Here is a 23844-nt window from a genome sequence, read left to right on the forward strand (position 1 = left end):
ACCAACATAGTGCGTTTGCGACCAGCATGGATCTAGACCAGCCTGCGCATCCGCGCAGCCTGGTCAGGATCCATGCCATGCAATGAATATACTACCACTTTAGATTCCCTACAGATTACCGGGTTGTAGTGATGAATATAGCCAGTCTCTCACTCTGATCCGTGACATTCCGTGCAAAGCATGGTTGTAAATTATCTAAATACATGTACACTGCTGACTAGTGTACACATTAAACCTACTAGAGCTAATGCGGTCCCAATCAAATCGAGTCTGCAAAAATTCATACCATACGCCGCTTTTCATAGCATTGCACTTCAGTGTATCATTGAAGATTCCGTATACATCGCCGTATAAACACATTTGCCGATGTCACTTAATTTATATTTGTACTTGTAACATGTGTAAATGTTGAATTCTGTTCAACCCCGAGTTAGAGGGCGTGGAAGGCTGTATGAATTTCTACTATCGTCAATGAAAGGCTCAAGCCTGCAGCATTTTCATTTTGTCGTGTCGGGAGACAAGATGGTTTCCTCTTTTCTGTCTTATAGTTTTTGAATATGATGAAGCATCGTATAAGTCTAGACACTTAGACAATTTTTGTTGAGACAGGTCATGAATAGTCGGCAGTTAAAGATCGACATTGAACACATTTTGCTTTCATTTTTATAGTGCTAAAACAAATATGTCGTGTTCTAATTTTAGAGTTTCTTATAAAAATGGACATGTGTTTATAGATTCGCTTTTAAAGTAAACACAGGAAATTCTAAGATAGACGCGTTGCATGTCTGCTGAACAACAAAAGGGGTAAAGCTGTATGATTGACAGTTTATGTAATGTTGACACATTCTGAGTGTTTCAGTAATATATAATTTTCCTAGTGAACATTAAGTAAATTACTTGACACTCTCAAACGTTGCACTCCTATTGTTTATAGAATTCACATTCACATGAATGCGCCAATGCTTCGTCACAATGGCTGTTTCACCGGAGATGACATGTGTTAGTGATAAACCAAGAGTTCTTTTGAGTCCATTTCGATCATGCATATATGAGCCGCGCTATGAGAAAACCAACATAGTGCGTTTGCGACCAGCATGGATCTAGACCAGCCTGCGCATCCGCGCAGCCTGGTCAGGATCCATGCCATGCAATGAATATACTACCACTTTAGATTCCCTACAGATTACCGGGTTGTAGTGATGAATATAGCCAGTCTCTCACTCTGATCCGTGACATTCCGTGCAAAGCATGGTTGTAAATTATCTAAATACATGTACACTGCTGACTAGTGTACACATTAAACCTACTAGAGCTAATGCGGTCCCAATCAAATCGAGTCTGCAATATTCATACCATACGCCGCTTTTCATAGCATTGCACTTCAGTGTATCATTGAAGATTCCGTATACATCGCCGTATAAACACATTTGCCGATGTCACTTAATTTATATTTGTACTTGTAACATGTGTAAATGTTGAATTCTGTTCAACCCCGAGTTAGAGGGCGTGGAAGGCTGTATGAATTTCTACTATCGTCAATGAAAGGCTCAAGCCTGCAGCATTTTCATTTTTGTCGTGTCGGGAGACAAGATGGTTTCCTCTTTTCTGTCTTATAGTTTTTGAATATGATGAAGCATCGTATAAGTCTAGACACTTAGACAATTTTTGTTGAGACAGGTCATGAATAGTCGGCAGTTAAAGATCGACATTGAACACATTTTGCTTTCATTTTTATAGTGCTAAAACAAATATGTCGTGTTCTAATTTTAGAGTTTCTTATAAAAATGGACATGTGTTTATAGATTCGCTTTTAAAGTAAACACAGGAAATTCTAAGATAGACGCGTTGCATGTCTGCTGAACAACAAAAGGGGTAAAGCTGTATGATTGACAGTTTATGTAATGTTGACACATTCTGAGTGTTTCAGTAATATATAATTTTCCTAGTGAACATTAAGTAAATTACTTGACACTCTCAAACGTTGCACTCCTATTGTTTATAGAATTCACATTCACATGAATGCGCCAATGCTTCGTCACAATGGCTGTTTCACCGGAGATGACATGTGTTAGTGATAAACCAAGAGTTCTTTTGAGTCCATTTCGATCATGCATATATGAGCCGCGCTATGAGAAAACCAACATAGTGCGTTTGCGACCAGCATGGATCTAGACCAGCCTGCGCATCCGCGCAGCCTGGTCAGGATCCATGCCATGCAATGAATATACTACCACTTTAGATTCCCTACAGATTACCGGGTTGTAGTGATGAATATAGCCAGTCTCTCACTCTGATCCGTGACATTCCGTGCAAAGCATGGTTGTAAATTATCTAAATACATGTACACTGCTGACTAGTGTACACATTAAACCTACTAGAGCTAATGCGGTCCCAATCAAATCGAGTCTGCAATATTCACTATTTGCCTTGTCCTCGGTGCTTCCGAGGGATTTACCTTTCAGGTTTTGTTAATATATTATTAAGTATCTAATATATCTATTTCAAGAATTTTACAAAAGCAGTTGATAATTTTAGGCTTTTATTTATCAATAACATCCGCTGTTTCAGCAAATAACTTTTTATTTATACAGTATGTTCTTTGATTTTTATGCCCCCGAAGGTGGGCATAGTAAGATCGCACTGTCCGTCCGTCCGACCGTAACTTTGTAAATTCTTGTCCGGGCTGTAACTCTGACATCCATGAAGGAATTTTGAAATAGTTTGGCATAAATATTAACCTTAATGAGACGAAGTTTCTTGTTTAATACTCAGACCCCTAGCTACAAGGTCAAGGTCACACTTAGAAGTCAAACATTAATAGGGTCTGTTTCGTGTCCGGATAGTAACTTTGCCATTCATCAAGAGGTTTTGAAATTACTTAGCATTAATGTTTATCATAATGAGACGACGTGTCATGGTCAAGACCCTTACCCCTAGCTCCAAGTTCAAGGTCAGACTTAGAGTTCAAATGTTAACAGGGTCTGTTTTTGTGCCCGGTCCATGAAGGGATTTTGAAATATCTTGGCATAAATGGTAACCATAATCAGACAATGTGCCATGCACAAGACCAAGATCCCTTGCTCCAAGGTCAAGGCCATACTTAGAAGTCATAGGTTAATAGGATCTTTTTCGTGTCCGGTAAATATCTCTGTTATCCATGAAGGGATTGTGAAACAACTTGGTATAAATGTTTACCATAATGAGGCAATGTGTTACGCGCAAGACCCAGACCCCTAGCTCCAAGATCAAGTTTACACTTAGAAGTCAAGTCAAAGGTTAAAAGGGTCTGTTTCATGTCCGGTTCGTAACTCTGTCATTCATCAAAGAATTTCGAAATTACTTGGCATAAATATTCCTCATAACGTGTCACGCATAACAACCAGACCACTAGCTCTAAGGTCGAGGTCATATTTAGAGGTTAACGGTACATGGTGTGTTTCTTGTCCGTCCCATAACTCTTCCATCGATGAAGAGATTTTAAAATTACAAGACATAAATGTTCCTTATATTGAGATGACGTGTCAGACACAAGCCCAAGACCCCTAGTTTCAAAATCAAAGTCACACTTAGAAGTCAAATGTTAACATTGTATGTTTCTTGTCCGGTCAATAACACTGCCAATCATCAAAAATTACTTGTCACAATTCTTCCCTATGATGAGCTGGTGTGTCATGCTAAAGACCCAGACCCTAGCTCCAAGGTCAAGGTTACCTTCGGAGAACTTTTTTTATCTGGTCGCAAAATGAGTCATACCTAAACTATTCCGGCATATTTTGCGCAGACAACTGTAGCATTCTTGGGCACACTTTGGTGGCGTTTGTCACTAATACTGCCAGCTCTTGTTTGAGCTTCAATTCTAAATACTTAGTATATTTTGAGAGTTATATATACTTGTTTTCCCCTATAAAATGTCAAGGTCAGTAGTGGCTTTTGTCAAGTTACCTTAAAGACACGTCACAAAATAACTGTTATCTTTTGTATTTCCCAATCTGACTTAAGTACATCTCCTATTACGCTACGCTTAGGATCTGAAGACGTGCTATCGATAGCCTCGTTCTGACGACCTTTCCGCTAGCCAATCAGAAGGCTTACTTACAACATTTTGTAAGTTTTAAAAACTATCTTTAGCCTGGGTTTTTTATATTTACAATTCTTATGACGACCACATCGCGACTACGCCCTCGTGTTTAGACTTTTGAGAGAAATCATGGTCATGGTACGGACTTGGTCACGTTAAGTGTCAGTTAGCCGGTTAGCTCAGGTGGTAGGGCGCTTGCCCTGTAAGCGAGGGGTCCCGGGTTCACCCCGGACTGACTGCACATTTTTCTTACTCTTTGACAGTCGACTCTATTTTGATGGTTCAGCCAAATGCTTGTTGAAACAAGTCGTCTGATTGGTTCAAATAAAATAGATTTGCGAAAATAAAAATAGCAATATTGGAAATCCAAAATATACAGAAGACGAATGTGAATGGGTCATTCTCAGTCAGGTTCCATGATGGTAATTACACATATTTTTGTATTGAAAAATGAGAAATAACAAGTATCTAATTACAATTTGACAGTAACAGATATCGCTAAGACAATGTATTTAATGTCTAAATATATTATTCAATTAATGTAGTAGTATGTACGGTACTTCATGTATTAAGGTGAGTTTAGACTACACTTTGTTTCTACAGTGTAAGATAGTTATTATTCTATGTTTATAAAACTATACTGAGAAGAGAGTGACTGAATAAGTTTGCAGATAAGTTGTGAAAACACGGCCTAGATTGCCCACCTGTCATCTTTAGGAATAGTAACTGTTGTATTATACCAGTATTACCAGAATTATTTGCATCGAGTTCATGTGGGAGGAAAAAGTAGACCACTAGGTATTGGTGGGTCTTTAATACTTCTAATTTGTTGACTACCGATGGATAAAAATAAATGCTATAGCCTATAATTAACGGTTAATGCGAATACGATAATGTTACACACCGATAGCCACACGAGAACTACATGCAGATATAGACTTGCCACAGTTCGCTACTGCGAAAATATAAAGTGGTAATATTGTACTGGGAATTCAAGGCATGTGTTCGCTTTCAAAGCATGTTGCAATTAGAGAAACCGTTAGCGAACAACATGGATCCTGACCAGACTGCGCGGATGCGCAGGCTGGTCTGGGTCCATGTTTGTCGCAAAAACACTATGTTGGTTTTCTCATGGCGCGGCTCATATAGACAGTAAAAGCCCTGTAAAATGTCTATATTCAAAATTCTTCTATTTGAAATATTCTGATCACCGTTGATCTGTTTGGAATTGTATGTATCTTATTTCTCACTTAATGAAAAAAATATTCACTTAGTAGAACATTATGTCTAAAAATTCTTCTATTTGAAAAACTCTGTCCCAGCTGATTTGATTGGTATTGTTAGAATCTTATGTCTTTACACTTACTTGATGGAAAAAACTGCTCAGCAGTACATTAAATGTCATTTGTATCTGAGGATAAAATACACCTGCTAGATAAGAGTTATCAATATTTAAATAGCTCATCAATACTTCCCGCAAGTTATACCAGCTTGTGATTAGGTCGTAATTGTCGCACAGATTCAGTGATTTTATCATTGATATCCTTAGAATTTATTAAAGACACTGACCTCCAGATTTTGGCATAAAAGTGATCTCTCTTTACAATTGAAGTTTTGTCTTATTATGAACAATAGTACATTAGTGTTTTTTCTAAACTGTCTTAAAAGTGCAAAATCAAGAAAATAAAAAAAAAAAAAAAAACACGCCAGAGTCGGGAATCGAACCCGTATCGCCGCGGCAATAAAGATTTTCTTGCAGTCTAGACCAATACACTATTGAGGAACATGTGCTTATGTTAAATATATTATTAAAGTTTTATAATTAAGGCAGTTTACCTCTGGTACCCCGTTACAAACGCTTTTCAATTTTGAATGACTGATAGAATACACAGATAAGTGATTAAGAAAGGGCTTTAAATAATCTATCAATCTGTGGAATAGCTGTTTTATAATCGGCATAATATTTCTTTGTTATTTGTTATTTGATGTCATACTTCTGTCTCTTTAATATTTCTTCTAACATATTGTCTTTATTTCAATGTTTTAAAGGTTAAGGTGGTATTAACTTCCTGTGTTATTGGAATGGTAAAATCATGCACATGTTTTGTTCTTCATGATTTATAGCAAACACTTAAGGTAGTTCTGACGTTTGATAAATCGGAAGCGATGGCGTAACGTCATTTGTCCTGATAACGTAGAATAAAGGTCTGAATTCTTCAAATAACTGTAGCAAACAATCAAGCACACGACCCTATCTTTTTTTATTTATTCTGAAGTTTTGAAAAATAAGGGTTTATTCAAATTCTACATTGTAGAAAAAAAATTAGAACCGAACGTGCAGAACTACTTTACAAATATATGATACTAGACTAAGCACTTTGCTGAATAGGTTTAAAGTATCTACTTAGATAAGCGTAATTATAAAATGTACATGCTTTCTTATATAAGTCACCGGTCCAAAGTTTTTGCTATTGACCAGTCTACAGCTCAACACTAAATCTTACTGGTGACTCGTTTTTACACAGGCGCTTCCGCTGATAGCCGGTATTGTAATGCACTATAACGAGAAATGAACTCCTAATCGAATTTGAATGTGATATTTAGCAGAGATAAACACGCAGATGACATTGTAATCAGAAAAAAAATTTGAAGCTGGGTAAAAAAACAAAATACGCTCTTATCCTTCTTTCATGGGATTAGCAGCTCGCAGCCATTTGTCTAGGTGCGTGCCATACAGAAAGATTAACAAATACTTCAGTACTGACAGAAAACATAAAACCAGTTGCGCAGGTCATACTTGTAAGATTCGTTAACAGATAGTTGTTAATTACTATTAGTCCATTAATTAGCTGTCAGTACAATGAATGTTGAATCTGTAGGGAATGCATGCTCTGCACGACTGTAAGGCAGTGTTGAAAAGAAGACAACAAAAATGACTAGATGTAACACGACACCACTTCTCCTGTTTGGAAAACTTTCAGATCTTATATTTTCTATTAGTACATTTCAATACGTTTTTCGTTAGATTATCCCTTCCCTGGACACTTTCATTGACAGGATGCCGGCCGTCGCCGATACGCCAATTTTTTTAATGTCTGGTTATAATTATAAAGCGCCCTTTTCATGATAAACACGTTCATAGGCGCAAAAGCAGCCAATTCATCCTCTGTTAGTACAGACACAGGGCGATCTGACCAGAGGGACAGAGTGAGATAAAGTCCCCAGAACAGAGAGAGAGAAATTCTTTTTATATACAGGCCTGTCCGGCTAACTTATAGCCCAGCTCTTTGCGAACAGACATTCTGGTTCTTTAATTAAGTGCCCGGTGTATAGCACCGATACACGCGAAGCCGTCTTCCCTCGGAAGTACCTCTTAGTTTGGTGGGAGATACTCATTTTGATACGAGGGGTAATAATATGTACATGCATAACAGGCTGGCATTATATGGACAAATGTGGACAAATCATGACGAAATTATTCATCCACATGTCAATATGTGAATCACACAATATCTGGACGAATGTAGATCAAAACTTTGTTTAGTACTCTAATATCGCAGTACCGAATGTGGAAAAAATATGCTTGTCAAATTGTCAATATGAGAATTTAGCTGTCGCTTTTCAGACATAATGGAACAAATTTGTGTTGTCTGTTTTCTGACAGACAGAGCAAAAATGAAAGTATACCCATCTAATGTTCTATTTTAATTGACATATAAGACTTGAAATTGTCGGTAATCAAGCTTTGTTTTCCGATTAACATTAACGTGAAAAATTGATTATATACTGGAACTATTTTCAATCGTTAATTAAGGTATTTCTTATTATTTGCGATTATTTTAGAAGTGACATTCTTCATCATTTTCTCCTCTTCAATTTTATGCAAAAGTTTTATTCTAACTGAACCTCTTCTTGCGTCTTATTTAGGTTAAAAAATATCACCAACCCTTATATTATAAATTAGAAAAATAAAATGAAAGTTCTAAACATTTTGATATTCTTACTCAAATACTCATTGATGCCACCGCTATATTTGAGCAGCATATAATCAAGAAAAACATAGAAACACCATTTCATATAGTACGGGGGGAAGTTGTTACCACCAAAGTATTCAAATATTTATAACTCCATCTGGCAGATGTATTTTACTGTCATATACAAATGACATTTAATGTACGACTTATTGTCTGGGGAAGGCATAGTTTTAGACAATACCAAACACACGGGCGGTGATTATCTTATTTTCATTCAAATACTTTGAGTAGCGGTGCATGGTTCTTGTTGATTAGATATTCGCCAAAAAGCTCAAAGAACGTAGTCGTGTTCAAATACATGTAAAAATAGAACAAAATAGATATTTTATTGCATTTGAAAACATAGGCGCCTTCATATGAATGATATTTCTACAGAACAAACATGATTAGATTGCTTAAATTAATGATCCAGATATGTTACTGGGTAAAAGACATCGAGCATGCAAAGGATATTTTTGTTTTTGTTAGGTTCAGAGTCACGCCGACACATTTAAGGTCATATGACAGTCTTTCCAGCTTTAAATGGTGAAAGAAGACTACAGATGTCCTCCAGATATTATTGAAGACATTACCACCTAAGTAAAACCACCGACCTTCCGTAAGCCAACTGTATGGCTTCTGCATACGAAGAATTTTATACCCCGAGCGGGGTTTCGAACCAGCATCGATGACGGACAAGCGTTTCAGCTAACATATGCCCATGTAGGAGAAAAATAAATTAGTCTTACTTCATGCACGTTTATCAATGTATATTTAGATAATTATCTTACGAAAAATGTAGACACTATATGCTGTCATAAGAGCGGCAATAAATCTAGCGAAATAAAGTGAAATAAACAGTTACATGCAGCGTACTTAATTAGAAAACGGTATGTAGTCAAATTGGATTGCAAAAACATCCGATATGAAACAAAAATTATTGTTATTATCGAAATGTATGAGAAACGTAAGAACTCATTTCGATTTCAAATCGTCATAGCTCGTAATAAGCACCGTGGCAAAATAGGAAATGTGTTTTAAAATATCGGAGAAAAGGGAGATTTTATTAGGCAATGTTGTCTGACAAGTATTTGACAGATGTTATCCCTGATTTATTCTGTCAGAAAGATAGTTGTTCGTTTTTTTTACAGACACTTCGATATCTGGGTAATGTTTAGGTGTATTTCAAATACTTGCAGACGAGATAGGGGTAATTCGGTTGAAACTGTGCTTTCTCGGTGTCGTATGCTGCAGTGGTGTACAATAGAGCAAACAGATCCGTAGAACACCTGGGACCAATTAAGACGACACTGTTTCACTCGCGGAATACAATTTACATAGAATTAGGCACTGTTTGTGCTTATATTCGCGGTTTTTCCAGTAACCGTCCTGAAAGTAAAAGTAGGTTGTTTATTCTGCGGGTATATTTTGAACTGTGCCGATATATGTCAGTCTTCAGATACAGCTGACTTCGTATGTGTTGCGGAAAATAAGTACATGACTGGATGAAAATCTACAAAATATAATAGTATGATTCAGAAATGACTGAACTTTATTTGAAACAAAAACTAATCTCTTTCACTGGTATATAACTTTTAAAGGTTGGTTCCATTTTTAAACCATGTCATATTGACTGCCACCTAATGTAAAACTCAAGCTTTTCAAAAAGGAACGAAGATACCCCTCTGTTAATTAATGGTTTTGTGGTAGAAACTTACTTTTCACGCTTCATATTGTTCGCAAATAGCTTGGTCGTTCGTTAATGGAAACAGTTACACAGTTCTTAAATAATGAAGTCATTGGTATAAAACACGAATAGAGATGTGTACACTGTTTATTTCAGATTTAGGATATGTTTAAGATCATTTGTGAATTGAATTATATATATAGTTACAAACATTCCCATACTTCTCAAACGGTGCTTCAGTCAAGGAAATAGACCCGTTTGCTAGTTCGAATACATGAGGGTTAGGCGGGAATGTAATATCAAAAACTGGAATATCTGTTTACATACAATATTGAACTGAATAAAGGAAATCGGCTTCTTGGAGCTTTGAAGTGAGATTTAAAAAATGGAACTACAGCGCAGGTGAAAGTTTAGTAAAAATGAATTTGTAGACGAATAAACAGAAAACAAGACAATAGTAATTGAGCACTGATACTAAGTGAGAATTCGCGAGTGTTATACTTTTGTCATAGGGTAATGACCTCAAAGCCATATGGGTTCTTTGTACACGCAATACCGAAAATGTACTCATAAGGATAAAACGAAAACATCAAGCCAGAAAGCAGGTCACGCTAGTAAGATACGTTAATAGATAGTTCTCAATCAGCATTAGTTCACTAATTAAAGGTTTTGAGTATCATGTGTGTCTGAATCTGTGGGGAATATTGCAGACTTTGCACGATTGTGATGTAGTGGTGGAAACAATGCAAGCAAGAACAGATGTAACGTGACACTGCTCCTGCACCGTGGCTTCTGCTCATTTATTTTGTATTAGTGCTCCTTTATTTTATTGTTTGGTTGTTTGTGTCAAAATCCGCCGTTTTATACACTTAAATTCAAAGGTTTTGCGCCGTCGTCGCTCGATCTCAGACATTTACGGTCGGGTTACAATATGTTCTGCCTTCTGTAGACTTGCGTTTTGTAGACATTCCATAGCAACGTCATGAGTATGACATTTATGCGATAATACATGAATCACAAAATACCCTTTCCAGTGAGATGTTAAGATATTGTTTCGTCCACAAATGATGTAAAACGATGAACATGAGATATATAGACATTATAGAACAGATAAAGAAAATTTGTAGCGCCCAACCTCTACCAAAAACAACAACAAACAGACTACAGTAACACAAACAGTTGTCCAAACGTATTACTATTATATATATACCTCATGTTTGTATCATGTATGATGCACTGAGTGAATAAATTTGATTTGATTTGATTTGAATAAATTTGATTTGTTTTTAATCCCCGTACTGTACATATTTGACGGAAACAATACGGCAACGAGTAGGTAGTTTATGTACGCCGGCCACTAAACAAGCTGTACTTGCGTGTTCAAACCATTATATACATGTATTATTTTTGTGTTATTGGATATATTAAACAGTTTATAGAAATATATAACACTTCTTTTACAATAGATCTACATAACTAAGATTTGTAGTATCTAGCATATATTACAGTATATTATTGATCATTTGATAGGAAATGTTTCGTCCAGAAATAAGGAAGATGTCGCCGTTTTTCGAATATAACTGTTTTTTTTTATTCGACTTTCAAATTGATGCACCGCTGAAATGTCCATACGGATACAAAACCGAAATCAATGGGTTCATAAAGGTGTGGATCTGTGTTAGTACGCAACAAAGTCACAATTAGTGCGTCACAATTATAACGTCATAGCGTTAAACATCATAGGCTTAGCAGCGCGCTGGAAAAACACATGAAATAGACAAATAAATGGACGATGTCGACAAAGATGTAACTAACAATCCTATATATCGTTTTAAAATCGAAATAATATCACTCAAACAGTGATTATATCTTGAGTAAAACCATTTTGTGCCATTGTGATCTCCTGCGCATCTGAACTCCAAACAACGACAACTCAATGACAAATCACTGTTTGGAACATATTTTTATTTTTTACTTTAAAGGCGTCTCAACAGTTTTATACCCTTGAAAACATTGCTGTTGATCTTTTCTGGGGATATTTTGTAGCAACTCGTGTTTCGATAATATCTTTTTAACTAGAACACTTGAAGTAAATTCGTGATTAAAAAATTCGAAACGTGTCTGTGGTGGTGGGAAGCAGACGTTATTGAGGAGACAACCAACTCAATTTGTCAATACTTGTCTTTTCCTTAACACTGTTTCTGAAATGAAACTGATTTAAAGAAAAAATCATTACTGGTGCAATATCCTGTAGGTCAGACAGTGCAGTTAAAGGAATCACAAACCAGAATTTGCTTCTCTTCGATTTTTTTAATCAAAAATACTGACAAGTCAGCTCGCTTAACTTTCATCAAAGGCTCAAATTCAGAGTAATTATGCTTGTAATTCAATGACTCATTTAATTATTGAACTGAGACAATGATGCATGACTCATGATAATTAAATATTCACCAGGATGGACTCCATAAAGCGGAGTTATGATTGTACATAAAATATGCAACGAAATAGCCATTTTCTGTTACTAAATTCTTCTGCTTTCATTATCATGATTTTATAAAGAAAGTAAATAATGCGCTTATCTGACGAAATATTGTTTTAAAGACTCGCCACAGAAGTATTATATCTTTTTTATTTCCATATGGTAATTAACAGATTGCATTAATAAATGAGAAATACAAAACTTAGTATTTAGTTAAAAACTGACAGTGACATATATTAGGTCAAGACAATGTGTTGAATGTCGAATGAATGTAGCATTATGCTCAATACTTGATGTATTAATTCATACTTTTAAATCTATACAGAAAAGAGATTGACTGAATAATTTGCAGATGAAGTTTTGAAAACACACTAATTCAGGAGGCCTAAATGTCCACTTGTCGTATGAGTAACTTACTATACATATCAACAGAAGGATGTGGGGGGGGGGGGGGGGGGGGGGGAAGTAGGTCACAAGGTTGTGGTGGGCCTTTAAGTAAAATACCATCTAGTATGCCAAGGCACTGTCACCAGATCAGAAAGAAAATGCCACCATACATGTTATACCCTACCCCTAGGTTTACTATAAGAACCATGGTCATGAACGGGGAAATGCACCCATTTCAATCGTAAACTTCACACCTAAATACAAAATAATGCAGTTAATTTGTGTCGCGTCTTAGATTAGAGACGATTTAAAATGCAAAGTAAAGTAGTGTTATGATTCTGCTCTTACTGTCCTAAGTCATTGTGTCCCGTTCCTAGTTTCTGCATCGAAAAAGAGAGTTATGAGTAATTAAATAATCAAAATAACAGTTATGTTTCTTGTACACTGAACCTTGTCTTGATGGCTTCATTCTTTAAAGACTTAACAAAATTCGTTCAACACTTCTAGAGTTAGGCTTCGAAAAGCGTGTTTTAGTGAACATAGGTTAGTGTTAAGGAGTTATGGTTGTTATGCAATGTGGTATCTGTTGTGCCATGCTTTGTCAAATTACCTTCAACTGTTTAGAAGTTTTGTTCTAGACAAAAGTGAACAAATAAAAATGGGTGATGATTCAAACAATGTTCAAGGTTGAGTTAAAGTTCTTGTACATTGCGCTGGCCTATGTCATTGAGTGGAAGACGGAGACCATAATCAAACCCCTTTCACCGTTTGGTGTGGGGTGGGGGTGGTTAAGTGATAATAAACATTTGGATATTTTAACAATAAATACTCACTAATGTTATCGCTTTATTTGAGCTGAATGTCGTTGAGAAAAACATGACATAAACTCACCATGTATGTGGCTCGGGGAAAGTCATTATCACCAAACTATTTAAATATTTATAACTCCATCTAGCAGATATATTTTACCCTCAGATACAAGTGACATTAAATATATTACTGACAAATTTGTTTTCTTGTATGAGGAATACATAGATTTAGACAACACAACACTGGCAGGCGGTGATTATCACATGGCTAAGTAAAATATCAAATAGAGAGATTACTAACTGAGCCATGATGCAATGGTTTTTGGACTCCAATGAAATCAGTCGTACTCGTTGTCAATCCCAAATGCATGCAATATGACACAAAATAGATATTCTGTTATGTAATATAAGTGATGGCGCATTCATGTGAATCAAAATGCTATAGATGAAAATTAATTACATGTAGTTCACTTAAATTGATGGTGTAGACTTGTTAGTACAAATTCTTCCAGCAATGTCAAGCGTAAGTGTAATTTTTAAGTCTTTTTTTTTTAAATATTTTTCTTCAATTTTTGTTTACCCCAATCCTAAACGTACTCAAGCCAAGTCCAAATGTTAGAGAAAAATACAGTAGTTTCTCAGCAAGCATTATATCACTGAATCTGTCCTGAAGTAACAAACTCTTTGAAAAAAAACGAAGGTACTATCTGCCGTCATAAAAACGGCATGCAGTGGACCCATTTAAAGATCGGTCTGTGGTCAAAATGGATTGCACACGTATCGCTATGAAATGTACGATAGTTATTCGATATTTGGGTAATGTTTTATGTGTACGTCCGAGATTGTGGTAATTTGGCCGAAGACCTGCTTCCCTGTATGTGCGCATGTCCAACCGGAAGCTAACGTGACGATTTACGACGACGTTTACGACAAATTAAATGTGTTTGTATATTCATTCTCCTGAAAACAAATCATGAAATCATGACCTTTAGAGGGTCATGTTCTTCAAACCTAGATAAAAATTGAATTTGAAGGGACAGAGACAAACGAAATTGAGATTGTAGCAGGTAAAACTTCATATTACACGAAATACAAACAAATGCTGCGGTTAAACTAACTTGAATTTACCCTTGTAACAAGGTAACCTACCTCCTTAAGCTAGAGTCATTTCGGATTTAGGATACGTTTTAGTAATAAAAAAATCAAACTGAAGGAAATTAAAATTACTCAGTATGCAAAAAATTGCCATATAATAAAATAAATAGAAATCTGGTAGCTGATGCGCGAACCACGGGCGAGTCGGTAATCAGAAAGAGAAATCAAATCCCATTTAAAGCTAATGAGATTCTTGGCGAGAGTTAAATGCGATTTTGTACTCTATTTCATTCAGTCTCCGCTATACAATATGAAAATATTGAATATGCAAATTAGCTTATAGACGATAATATAATACATTCATGAGAGATATGACCTTTTAATCGATTAAATAAAAGGATATATACAGAGGAACGAACCAATACATCAGAAAATGATTACGAAGCCTAGGTGAATTAGTTCTTATATATGTAACAGAGCGCGTTTGTCGGATTTTCCCGTTTAACCTCCAGCCTGCTGGCGGAAGGTTTTTCTGTCTTTGCGACCAATGCAGAGCAAGATCAGCCTGCACCTCCGTGCAGTCTGATCATGGTCGGCACTGTTCGCTATTCAATTAGTAAATTTTCAGTGAACAACCTTTTAATGATAAGTGGTACTGCCAAAATCGAATGATGGACCAGTCCATTTTAGAAATTTAGCAGGGTAAAGGTTAAAGCACTTTCGTTAGAGGGCGGTCTGGCGTCGCTGTCGTTCCTCTGTAAATGCTTGGCCTTGTAAGATAGAGGAAGTGATTAGGTGTAGACTTTGTATACCCTATACACGTATTACTGTCTTTGGCGAAAGCAAAGTAGCCCTACAATTAATGTGAGTACCTTGCTTTATATTTAATTAACTGTCATGTAATGAATGGTACTGTCAACAAATGTATGTTTTTGGTTAAAATCACTGTTTATTAAAACTATCTTGGATGACTTATCCAGTTAAAGGTTTAGGCCAATAGTCAGACAGACAGACAGACAGATAGGTAGATAGATATTATACAGTATATATATACAAAAGTTTTTAAAAATGTTATCATTTAGTTTAAGTATAATATACTAATACAATGGTAATATATCACATTACTGAAACGTTATATATAACAGAAAAGGATTGCTTTATCACAGTATATACCACCGTGGTTATACTGAGTATATTTATTCTAACCATCCATGTTATAAATGTTATGTATTTTGTAAAGAAATTAAAAAGTAACTTTACTGACAAGAATTGCTTTGAAAGCCTACTAAAGTCAGATGACTTATCTCCAATGAGGTCCATATGATGTAACGCATATAGATATTATCAAAACTTGGATATGTACTCGTAATAGATTAGTAAATCAAGAAAAGAAATAAGAATAATCAAAACGAAAATTACAAGTAACCTCATAAAGCATGACTAGTACACTAAAATATTTCTTGTTTTACGCGGGTAGTCGACGAAAGTCCCAACTTGGAATGGATGGAACAACTTATTTCCAGCCGAGCCCACGACAGGCGTCATATTTTCCTCCCCAGCATCCAGCCTAGGCCGATACTGCTAGAAACAGTACCAATTTAAGTAAATCACCGAGCACTGAACACCCGGACCGCTGGCGTTGTAGTCTAACCTGCTAACCACTGCGTCGCTGACCCCACTACACTAGGATTCAGTTACCTACTTTTACAATTATAGACACTTTAGGAACTGACTAAAATTACCTTAAGGAAAATAATCGAAATCAAAGCAAATAGAATTAGATGAGATACTGTATATAAAGAGTATGATGTCACTGGGTATATCACGAGTCATGTTGGACATTACAAACCAAAGCAAATAGTTCGTGTAAAGGTGGTGGAAAAGAGTAATATTTTGAAATATTGAACTGTTCGCACCTTAGAGAAAAAGAGCGCTACAGTTTAGAGTTACGCTCCGGACAAAAGTGTTATGACTAAACCAGAAAAGGAAATAATTAAAAAAGTAAGAAGAATATATTTATTTATTTTGTTGGGTTTAACGTCGCACCGACACAATTATACGTCATATGGCGACTTTCCAGCTTTGACGGTGTATGAAGACCCCCAGGTGCCCCTCCGTGCATTATTTCAACACGACCTTCCGTAAGCCAGCTGGATAGCTTCTCGACGCCCCGAATGAGGCTCGAACCAACATCGATGAGGGGCAAGTGATTTGAAGTCAGCGACCTTAACCACTCGGCTACGGAGGCCCCCTATACCCCGGACAAAATGGTTATGGGTAAATAATAGAAAGGGAAGTAAATAAAAAAAAAGTAAGCAAGATTGAGTTGTGAATGGTATCTGCACTATCATAGAGAAAACCAAAGTTTGTATACATGTAAGACTCTAGAAAAAGTTGTTTTTCCCTTTTTTGCAGTTTACAGTCTCCACTAATACCATATTATTAACACAGCATGAGAACTGAAGGGGACTGAGGATGCTTCCTTGACGAACGCCACACGAAATTTTCCCTATAACTAAGAACATTCATTAACATGATCATTTTGATTTTTTCATTAAACCAGCAATCTACAGACTCGGCACCCATCACTTCTGTTCTTTATAAGATAGAATGATCCAAATTTTATAGGTGGAGCATGATCATGTCAGTGTAGAGAATGTCTCTGATGTAATCAAAAACTTCACTAAAACTCATATAGTAGATTGTTTTAATACAATATGTTTCAAGCTGGTTATAACCCGCCCTTATACTTAGTCTAACAGTATAACAAAAACACCCTCATCCAAATTCTATTTTCTTAAATGCTCACATGTAATATCTTAAATAATAATGTTTTGGTAAACTTCCTTGTGAAGACGAGCGTGATGTCCAAATGACAGCTCTTGTTTTCAAATACATCATAATTTCTAATTCATTTACAAAAAATTGGGTAATTGCCAGTTATGTTGAAAATATTTAACTAAACCAGAACAAGGAGTTAGTCCGCCGGTGTCAAGTTGAGCAAGGGTAGGTGGGGTGTGAGATTTGTCCAACAACACCACAAATAAATAATAATCTGGCAGCAATATTTCATGAACTATATAACCATTTTACTTAGAATTTTAAATTAAAGTTTTATGCACTTTCACTTTTTCTCTGTTGTTACTAAATGTCGTGATTCAAATTTTAAATAGTTGTTCCACAGTATCACCCGCAACATGTAACACTAAAGCTACCGCGCCATTATTATATATATTGTGTGCTAGTATTACTTAGAATTTTAAATTAAATTTCTGATACACTATTACTCTAGTAACAAGGCAGGCTGAAAGACAGCTAAATCCCCCGCCACTGCTATGAATAGTGAAAGGGTAAACCCTTGACCTTTAGCTGTGACCTTGACCTTGAACTGACATGGCTGACTCATGAATTCTGCGCAACGTCTTGATGAGGTGATCATTTGACCAAAGTTTCATGAAAATCCTTCACGGGTTTTAGGAGATACAGAGCTCAAACCTTTGACCTTGAGTTGTGACCTTGACTTTAAGTTGACATGGCTGACTCATGAGTTCTTGATGAGGTGAAAATTTGACCCAAGTTTGATGAAAATCCTTCAAGAGGTTTAGGAGAAACAGAGCGGACACAAAATGGAAGGCTCAAACCTTTGACCCTAAGTTGTGACCTTGACCTTGAGCCGGCATGGCTGACTCATAAGTTCTGCACATAGTTTTGATGAGGTGATCATTTGACCCAAGTTTTATAAAATTCCTTCAAGGGGTTTAGGAGACAGAGAGCGGACACGAAATGGAAGGCTAAAACCTTTGAACTTGAGTTGTGACCTTGACCTTGAGCCGGCGTGGCTGACTCATGAGTTCTGCACATCGCCTTGATGAGGTCATCATTTGACCCAAGTTTCATATGAATCCTTCAAGGGAATTAGAAGATACAGAGCAGACACAAAATGGAAGGCTCAAACATTTGACCTTCAGTTGTGACCTTGACCTTGAGCCGGCATGGCTGACTCATAAGTTCTGCACATTGCCATGATGAGGTGATCAATTGACCCAAGTTTGATGACAATCCTTCAAGGGGTTTAGGAGATATAGAGCGGACACAAAATAGAAGGCTCAAACCTTTCACCCTAAGTTGTGACCTTGACCTTGAGCCAGCATGGCTGACTCATGGGTTCTGCACATCGTCTTGATGAGGTAATTATTTGACCCAAGTTTTATAAAATTCCTTCAAGGGGTTAAGGAGATATAGAGCGGACACAAAATGGAAGGCTCAAACCTTTGACCTTGAGTTGTGACCTTGATCTTGAGCCAGCATAGCTGACTCATGGGTTCTGCACATTGTCTTGATGAGGTGATCAATTGACCCAAGTTTCATGAAAATCCTTCAAGGGGTTTAGGAAATATGGAGCGGACACGAAAGTGTTACGGACAGACGGACGGACGGACAGAAGGACGGACGGAGACCATTCCTATAACCCCCACCACTTGTGGCAGGGGATTAATAAAAATGTATATGTAGACAAAAGAAATATTTTGGATGAAAGCATGACATAGTTCTTGTAAAATTGTTATGATTGTGCCTTACTTAAGCATACTGAAGACCTGGATAAAAATCGATACTATTATCTTCCCTTGTTTATTATAGATCAACGCTGTACACAGTTGTCTCCCTTCGACCGTCTAACTCTAAGGGGAAATATTTACTTGAGAGTAATATCGTTAGTTTCTTTCTAGAAGATGAATTTTATTCTCAGCTATCAACTGTATATAGTGTACGAATGAGACATAAACAATACCAAACACACCAGTGCTAATTACCTTATATTCGTGCGAATTATCTAACTTAAAGGATAAACAAATTAAAAAATACAGGGATATTGTTCATTAAATATTCACTGTCTGGACGAATTCAAAAGTAAATCCGAAGGAGAGGACATACCCAGATGTTCGTTCGTAATGATATGTTCTTAAATTTGTCTTAGTATTTGTGAATTTTTGCACTGAACATTGAAGCGATACTACAAAAAATGTAAATAAAAATTCCAGATTATATGGAATACTACAGTATGGTGCACCTGAAATTGTGGCACTTCAATACGATTGAGAATTATCTAAGAAAACTGATGAGCTAACTGTAGACCTGTTATTAAGTTAGTCTGACCTGCCATCGCTAAGTTGTATTCATTTGTTACCCACTGTATTTCTCTCAACCTGTGTTTTTCTGTCTTCGTCCTGTTCCATGCCCGCGCAAGTGCAAAATATCTCGTAAGTATAAGAAATGTAAATGACGTGCCTAATATATGTAAATTCACAGATGAAAAACGAAGACCCAGTACCTTATTTACAGAACAGTAGTCAATTGTGAGATAATTACAGCTGCATGCAGTGTGCCCAATTTGAAATCACTCCGCAGTTATTTTGGATGAGAAAAACATATAAATAGTTAATTCGAAAATAATAAAGGAGAAACAAAAGAATTGTCCAGCCATTTTTGGCATTTGAATAATGTTTTAGACGTGTTTTGAAACTTTATTTTTTTTTGCTGGGTTTAACGTCGCACCGACACAATTATAGGTCATATGGCGACTTCCGAGCTTTGATGGTGGAGAAAGACCCATGGTGCCCCTCTGTGCATTATTTCATCACAAGTGGGCACCTGGGTAGAACCACCGACCTTCCGTAAGCCAGTTGGATGGCTTCCTCACATGAAGAATTCAACGCCCCGAGTGAAGCTCGAACCCACACCGGTGAAGGGAAACTTTAATGCGAATTACAATATACAACTTCCATCTTTTGTCATTTTGTTTCACATTGCAAGGAACTGATGACACACTGCTTTATGTCATCCGCGCAGTCTGGTCAGGATTCATGCTGGTCATGAACAATTTTATACACAAAACATGAATACAGCGATGTTCAGACTTTTATGGTGATCTAGAGTACACGCAAGCTTGAGCCGATTTGTGAATTTAGTGTTTATATAATTAGATAGAGCTTAGAAAATAATTAACACAAAACAACAACAACAAAAAGTCTGATAGAAAATGATGCACGAGTCAGGGAGGGGTAGATTATCAAAGGAGAGGATGACCTGTTAGTCGGAGAACTTGGAAATGAGCTTATAGCTAATTTTGTCGTACACTGAAATGAGGGAAATGAGCAGTTCTTTCTTCGGATATAAAACTGAGAAACGGATGTACAGATGTAATTAGGATTAGTAAAAAGAATTTGAAACCTAGTAAAGGCATATGAGGTCATGTCCTTGTCCTTCACATACAGAATAATGATTTCCGAGTTCAGTCAGTTTGTTTAAGGTAAAACAGAAAAATTAATTCGTACCAAAATTCAAATTGTCACGCAGGTCACGCTTGTACCACTCGTTTATAGATAGTTGTCAATCACCATTAACTCGTTAATTAGCTGTTTTAGGTATCATGTTTGGCATCACAGTAAATACAGAGTCCACAGGGAATGCATCAGGCTACATGGCAAACAAGAGTAAACAGTACACGACACTGCCCCTGTCTGGGAAGCCTTTAGATGTAACATTTTATAAATTAGTGGACTTTAATTCGACCGTTTGGTTATTTTTGTCAAATCGTGGCGTTTTCATGCATTTTTCTTCAAGTGCTGTACGCCGTCGACGCTGTCCATCTCAGAACGTCTGGTACAGCCAGTTAGAAGAGATCTCTAGCTTACAGTCTTAAACTGCTGATGGCAAGTGATTCTGCGTTTGCGACCAGTGTAGATCGTGATCAGCCTGCACATCCGTGCAGTCTGATCATGATCTACATTGTTCGCCATTCAGTCAGTATTTGTTTGGTAAGCATCCCTTTAAACAGTTAATGGTACTGTTCAAATTGAAAGATGGACAAGTTCATTATAGAAATTTAGCAGAGTAAGAGTTAAACAAGGCTATATGTTCTGTGGTCAAGCGTTCTTGAGAGAATTCATCACAGTCCAACGAGTACAAAAATATTCATCTATACGAGAAACTGAGACTCAAATTGTGCTCTGTTATACACGTTTTGTAGACAGGCGGTAAGACGTATTTTAGTTCATCGAAGGTGAAAGAGATATCTGTTAATTTGTCAACATGCGATTTTTACAGTCGCTATACAGACATTATTGAATAGATATAGCAAATTGGTATAGTCCGTTTGCCGTGAAAGCGTTTGGCAGAGAGACAGAACCGACAAAACTTTATACAGTACAAACCATCTCGGTCAATACACTACTTGTTGCTGTTATGTGCAAACGCCTGAATACTTGTAGAGATTCATGTTATTCTATCAAAAACATTTTAATAAACAAAATCATGAAACCGCTGAAAAATTAAATCAGTTGTATGCTGGTCGTAGGTTTGTCAACGTGTTTATTTCTTGGAGTCGCCAATATGTCAAAGACACGTTACCGAATCTCTTTCTTCTCCGCCAGTTTAGCTTGGTAGAAATTTGCATAAACGTGGTAAATAAAACGAAAGTTGAACTCACCTTCTGTGTCCGGAAGTAAAACAAATGACCAAACCGCCAGGGGCAAATGAAAAATGTTTCTCTCCATTTCTTGATAAATCCCCGATTACTTCCTGAAACATATTAAAATGGCATATTATCCCATGAAATTTTGTATCTGGAACTTATTGATTAGTTAAATGGGTTTCTGTCACAATTCATCAGATATGCTTTTAACTTCCATTTGGTACACAACATTAAACAATAGGTTGTAAAATAATTGATAGCAAAGCGTTTCGTTATGTGCGTATTGTTACAAAAAATGTTAATCTCTATTGAAATAAGCAGATAATTCAATCTGACTGATGAAAATATAACTTCCGAAAAATCATGCAATGAGAAAATAGTTCCTTTGTATCAAATTTTGGATTTTACCGGCATTAGCTAAGTTGCCGATTATTATCTCAAAAGTGAGAAGCCAGATTAGTTCACACCAGTACAAGTATTATAAAAACAAGTACTTTCACAGCTCAGTATGCCAGAGGTAGAATATACATGTATATAAAAAATATGAAACGATTCCTTCAGTTTGCCGACGAGCGGCAATCCCAGAAACTTGATACTACCATTCATGTACAATATGCGATCAATAAATTATGATAAACCTTGATTTTACCATAACATTTACGCCTTGTAAATCATACGTAAAAACATTAAATAATAGTAATCACTTTCTCAAAAACTCGTTGTTGTCTATATTCCCTAAAAAAGAGCACAAAAAATAATAAAGTTACAATCAATAAATATTCAATTAAAATCTCAAAAACGCTGTTATGCTAATTGTTTCTGGGATAAAATTATTTGAAATCTCATACCTGTATAAAAACTTACATTCCAATCCCTAAAACTCTCCGCACAAAATATGATATATTGTACTTCCAGACTGACGATTTGCACAGATCATATCTTTGGCACTGTCGTTTTAAATTTATTTCAGTTCAGTTAAGCTCATCAAATATTAAAAGATGTTTTTAAATATTATTGTAGTTTTCAGCTATATAGGTTAAATTTAAAATATCAACAACTGAAATAGTTTAACACAACATAATCGGCTTAACCTATTATCATATATATGATTTTTAATAACCAGCTTAAAATCCTTATATTTTAACGGCTACCGTCAGGGCAAAGTTCAACATATCGTTCCGCTGCTAAAGTCAATAACTTTCGCCTGACGCTCTACTTTTATTTAAAACAAAATTGTTAATGTCGACAAGTTTCCATTTGAAATTGTAAAAAATGCAATTCGTATATACTTCTCTTAATTAATGCTTCAAAAATAGCTTTTGCAGCATGTCACACATGTTGTTTACAATTTGACTTATAAAATTCCACTTCACGTTACTTCACGATAAGTAAATATATATATTATGTAATATACTAGTATATCATCATACAAGTTAATAACCCATGTAAAGGCTTTTCTTGTTCTTTACCAATTAAAAATAATTTTAATTTTTTGTTTTAAAGAAAGGAACACTTCTAAAAAATATGAACACGAAAGAAAATCCAGCTGTATATTACAATGTGGTAAAATTACAAATCAATGAAGTTTAGTCCAATTGAGTATTTTACTTTTTTGTGTTTATACAGATAACGCGATAAAGCCTGTTTTAAAAATCCATATTAGTGCATTATGCTACTTCAATGGAAAACAAGAGAGAAATCTGCGCATCGAGCTATAAAACACGGAAAATATCTCCCAATAATTGGTATAGTATTGTTTTAAGACCTTTGGCTGAAGCCCGATCTCGACATAGCTAGTAATTGGATCAATAATTCATAATGGGTA

General features: G+C 36.1%; 1 protein-coding gene across 1 annotated transcript in view; it reads right to left on the minus strand.

Moving 5' to 3' along the window:
* The window catches only part of LOC123553285 (uncharacterized), a 36347-nt gene extending 12559 nt beyond the window's left edge, over positions 1 to 23788 (minus strand). Inside the window, exons 1-2 of the mRNA XM_045343026.2 lie at positions 22868 to 23788; positions 22035 to 22126 (exon numbers count right to left, since the gene is read on the minus strand). Of these exons, the coding sequence (XP_045198961.2) occupies positions 22035 to 22101 (67 nt within the window). The 5' untranslated portion in view covers positions 22102 to 22126; positions 22868 to 23788. The remainder of the gene's footprint in view (positions 1 to 22034; positions 22127 to 22867) is intronic.
* Between the last annotated feature and the right edge of the window lie 56 nt (positions 23789 to 23844).

The sequence above is a fragment of the Mercenaria mercenaria genome, chromosome 4, assembly GCF_021730395.1.
Source record: "Mercenaria mercenaria strain notata chromosome 4, MADL_Memer_1, whole genome shotgun sequence".
Lineage (NCBI taxonomy): Eukaryota > Metazoa > Mollusca > Bivalvia > Venerida > Veneridae > Mercenaria > Mercenaria mercenaria.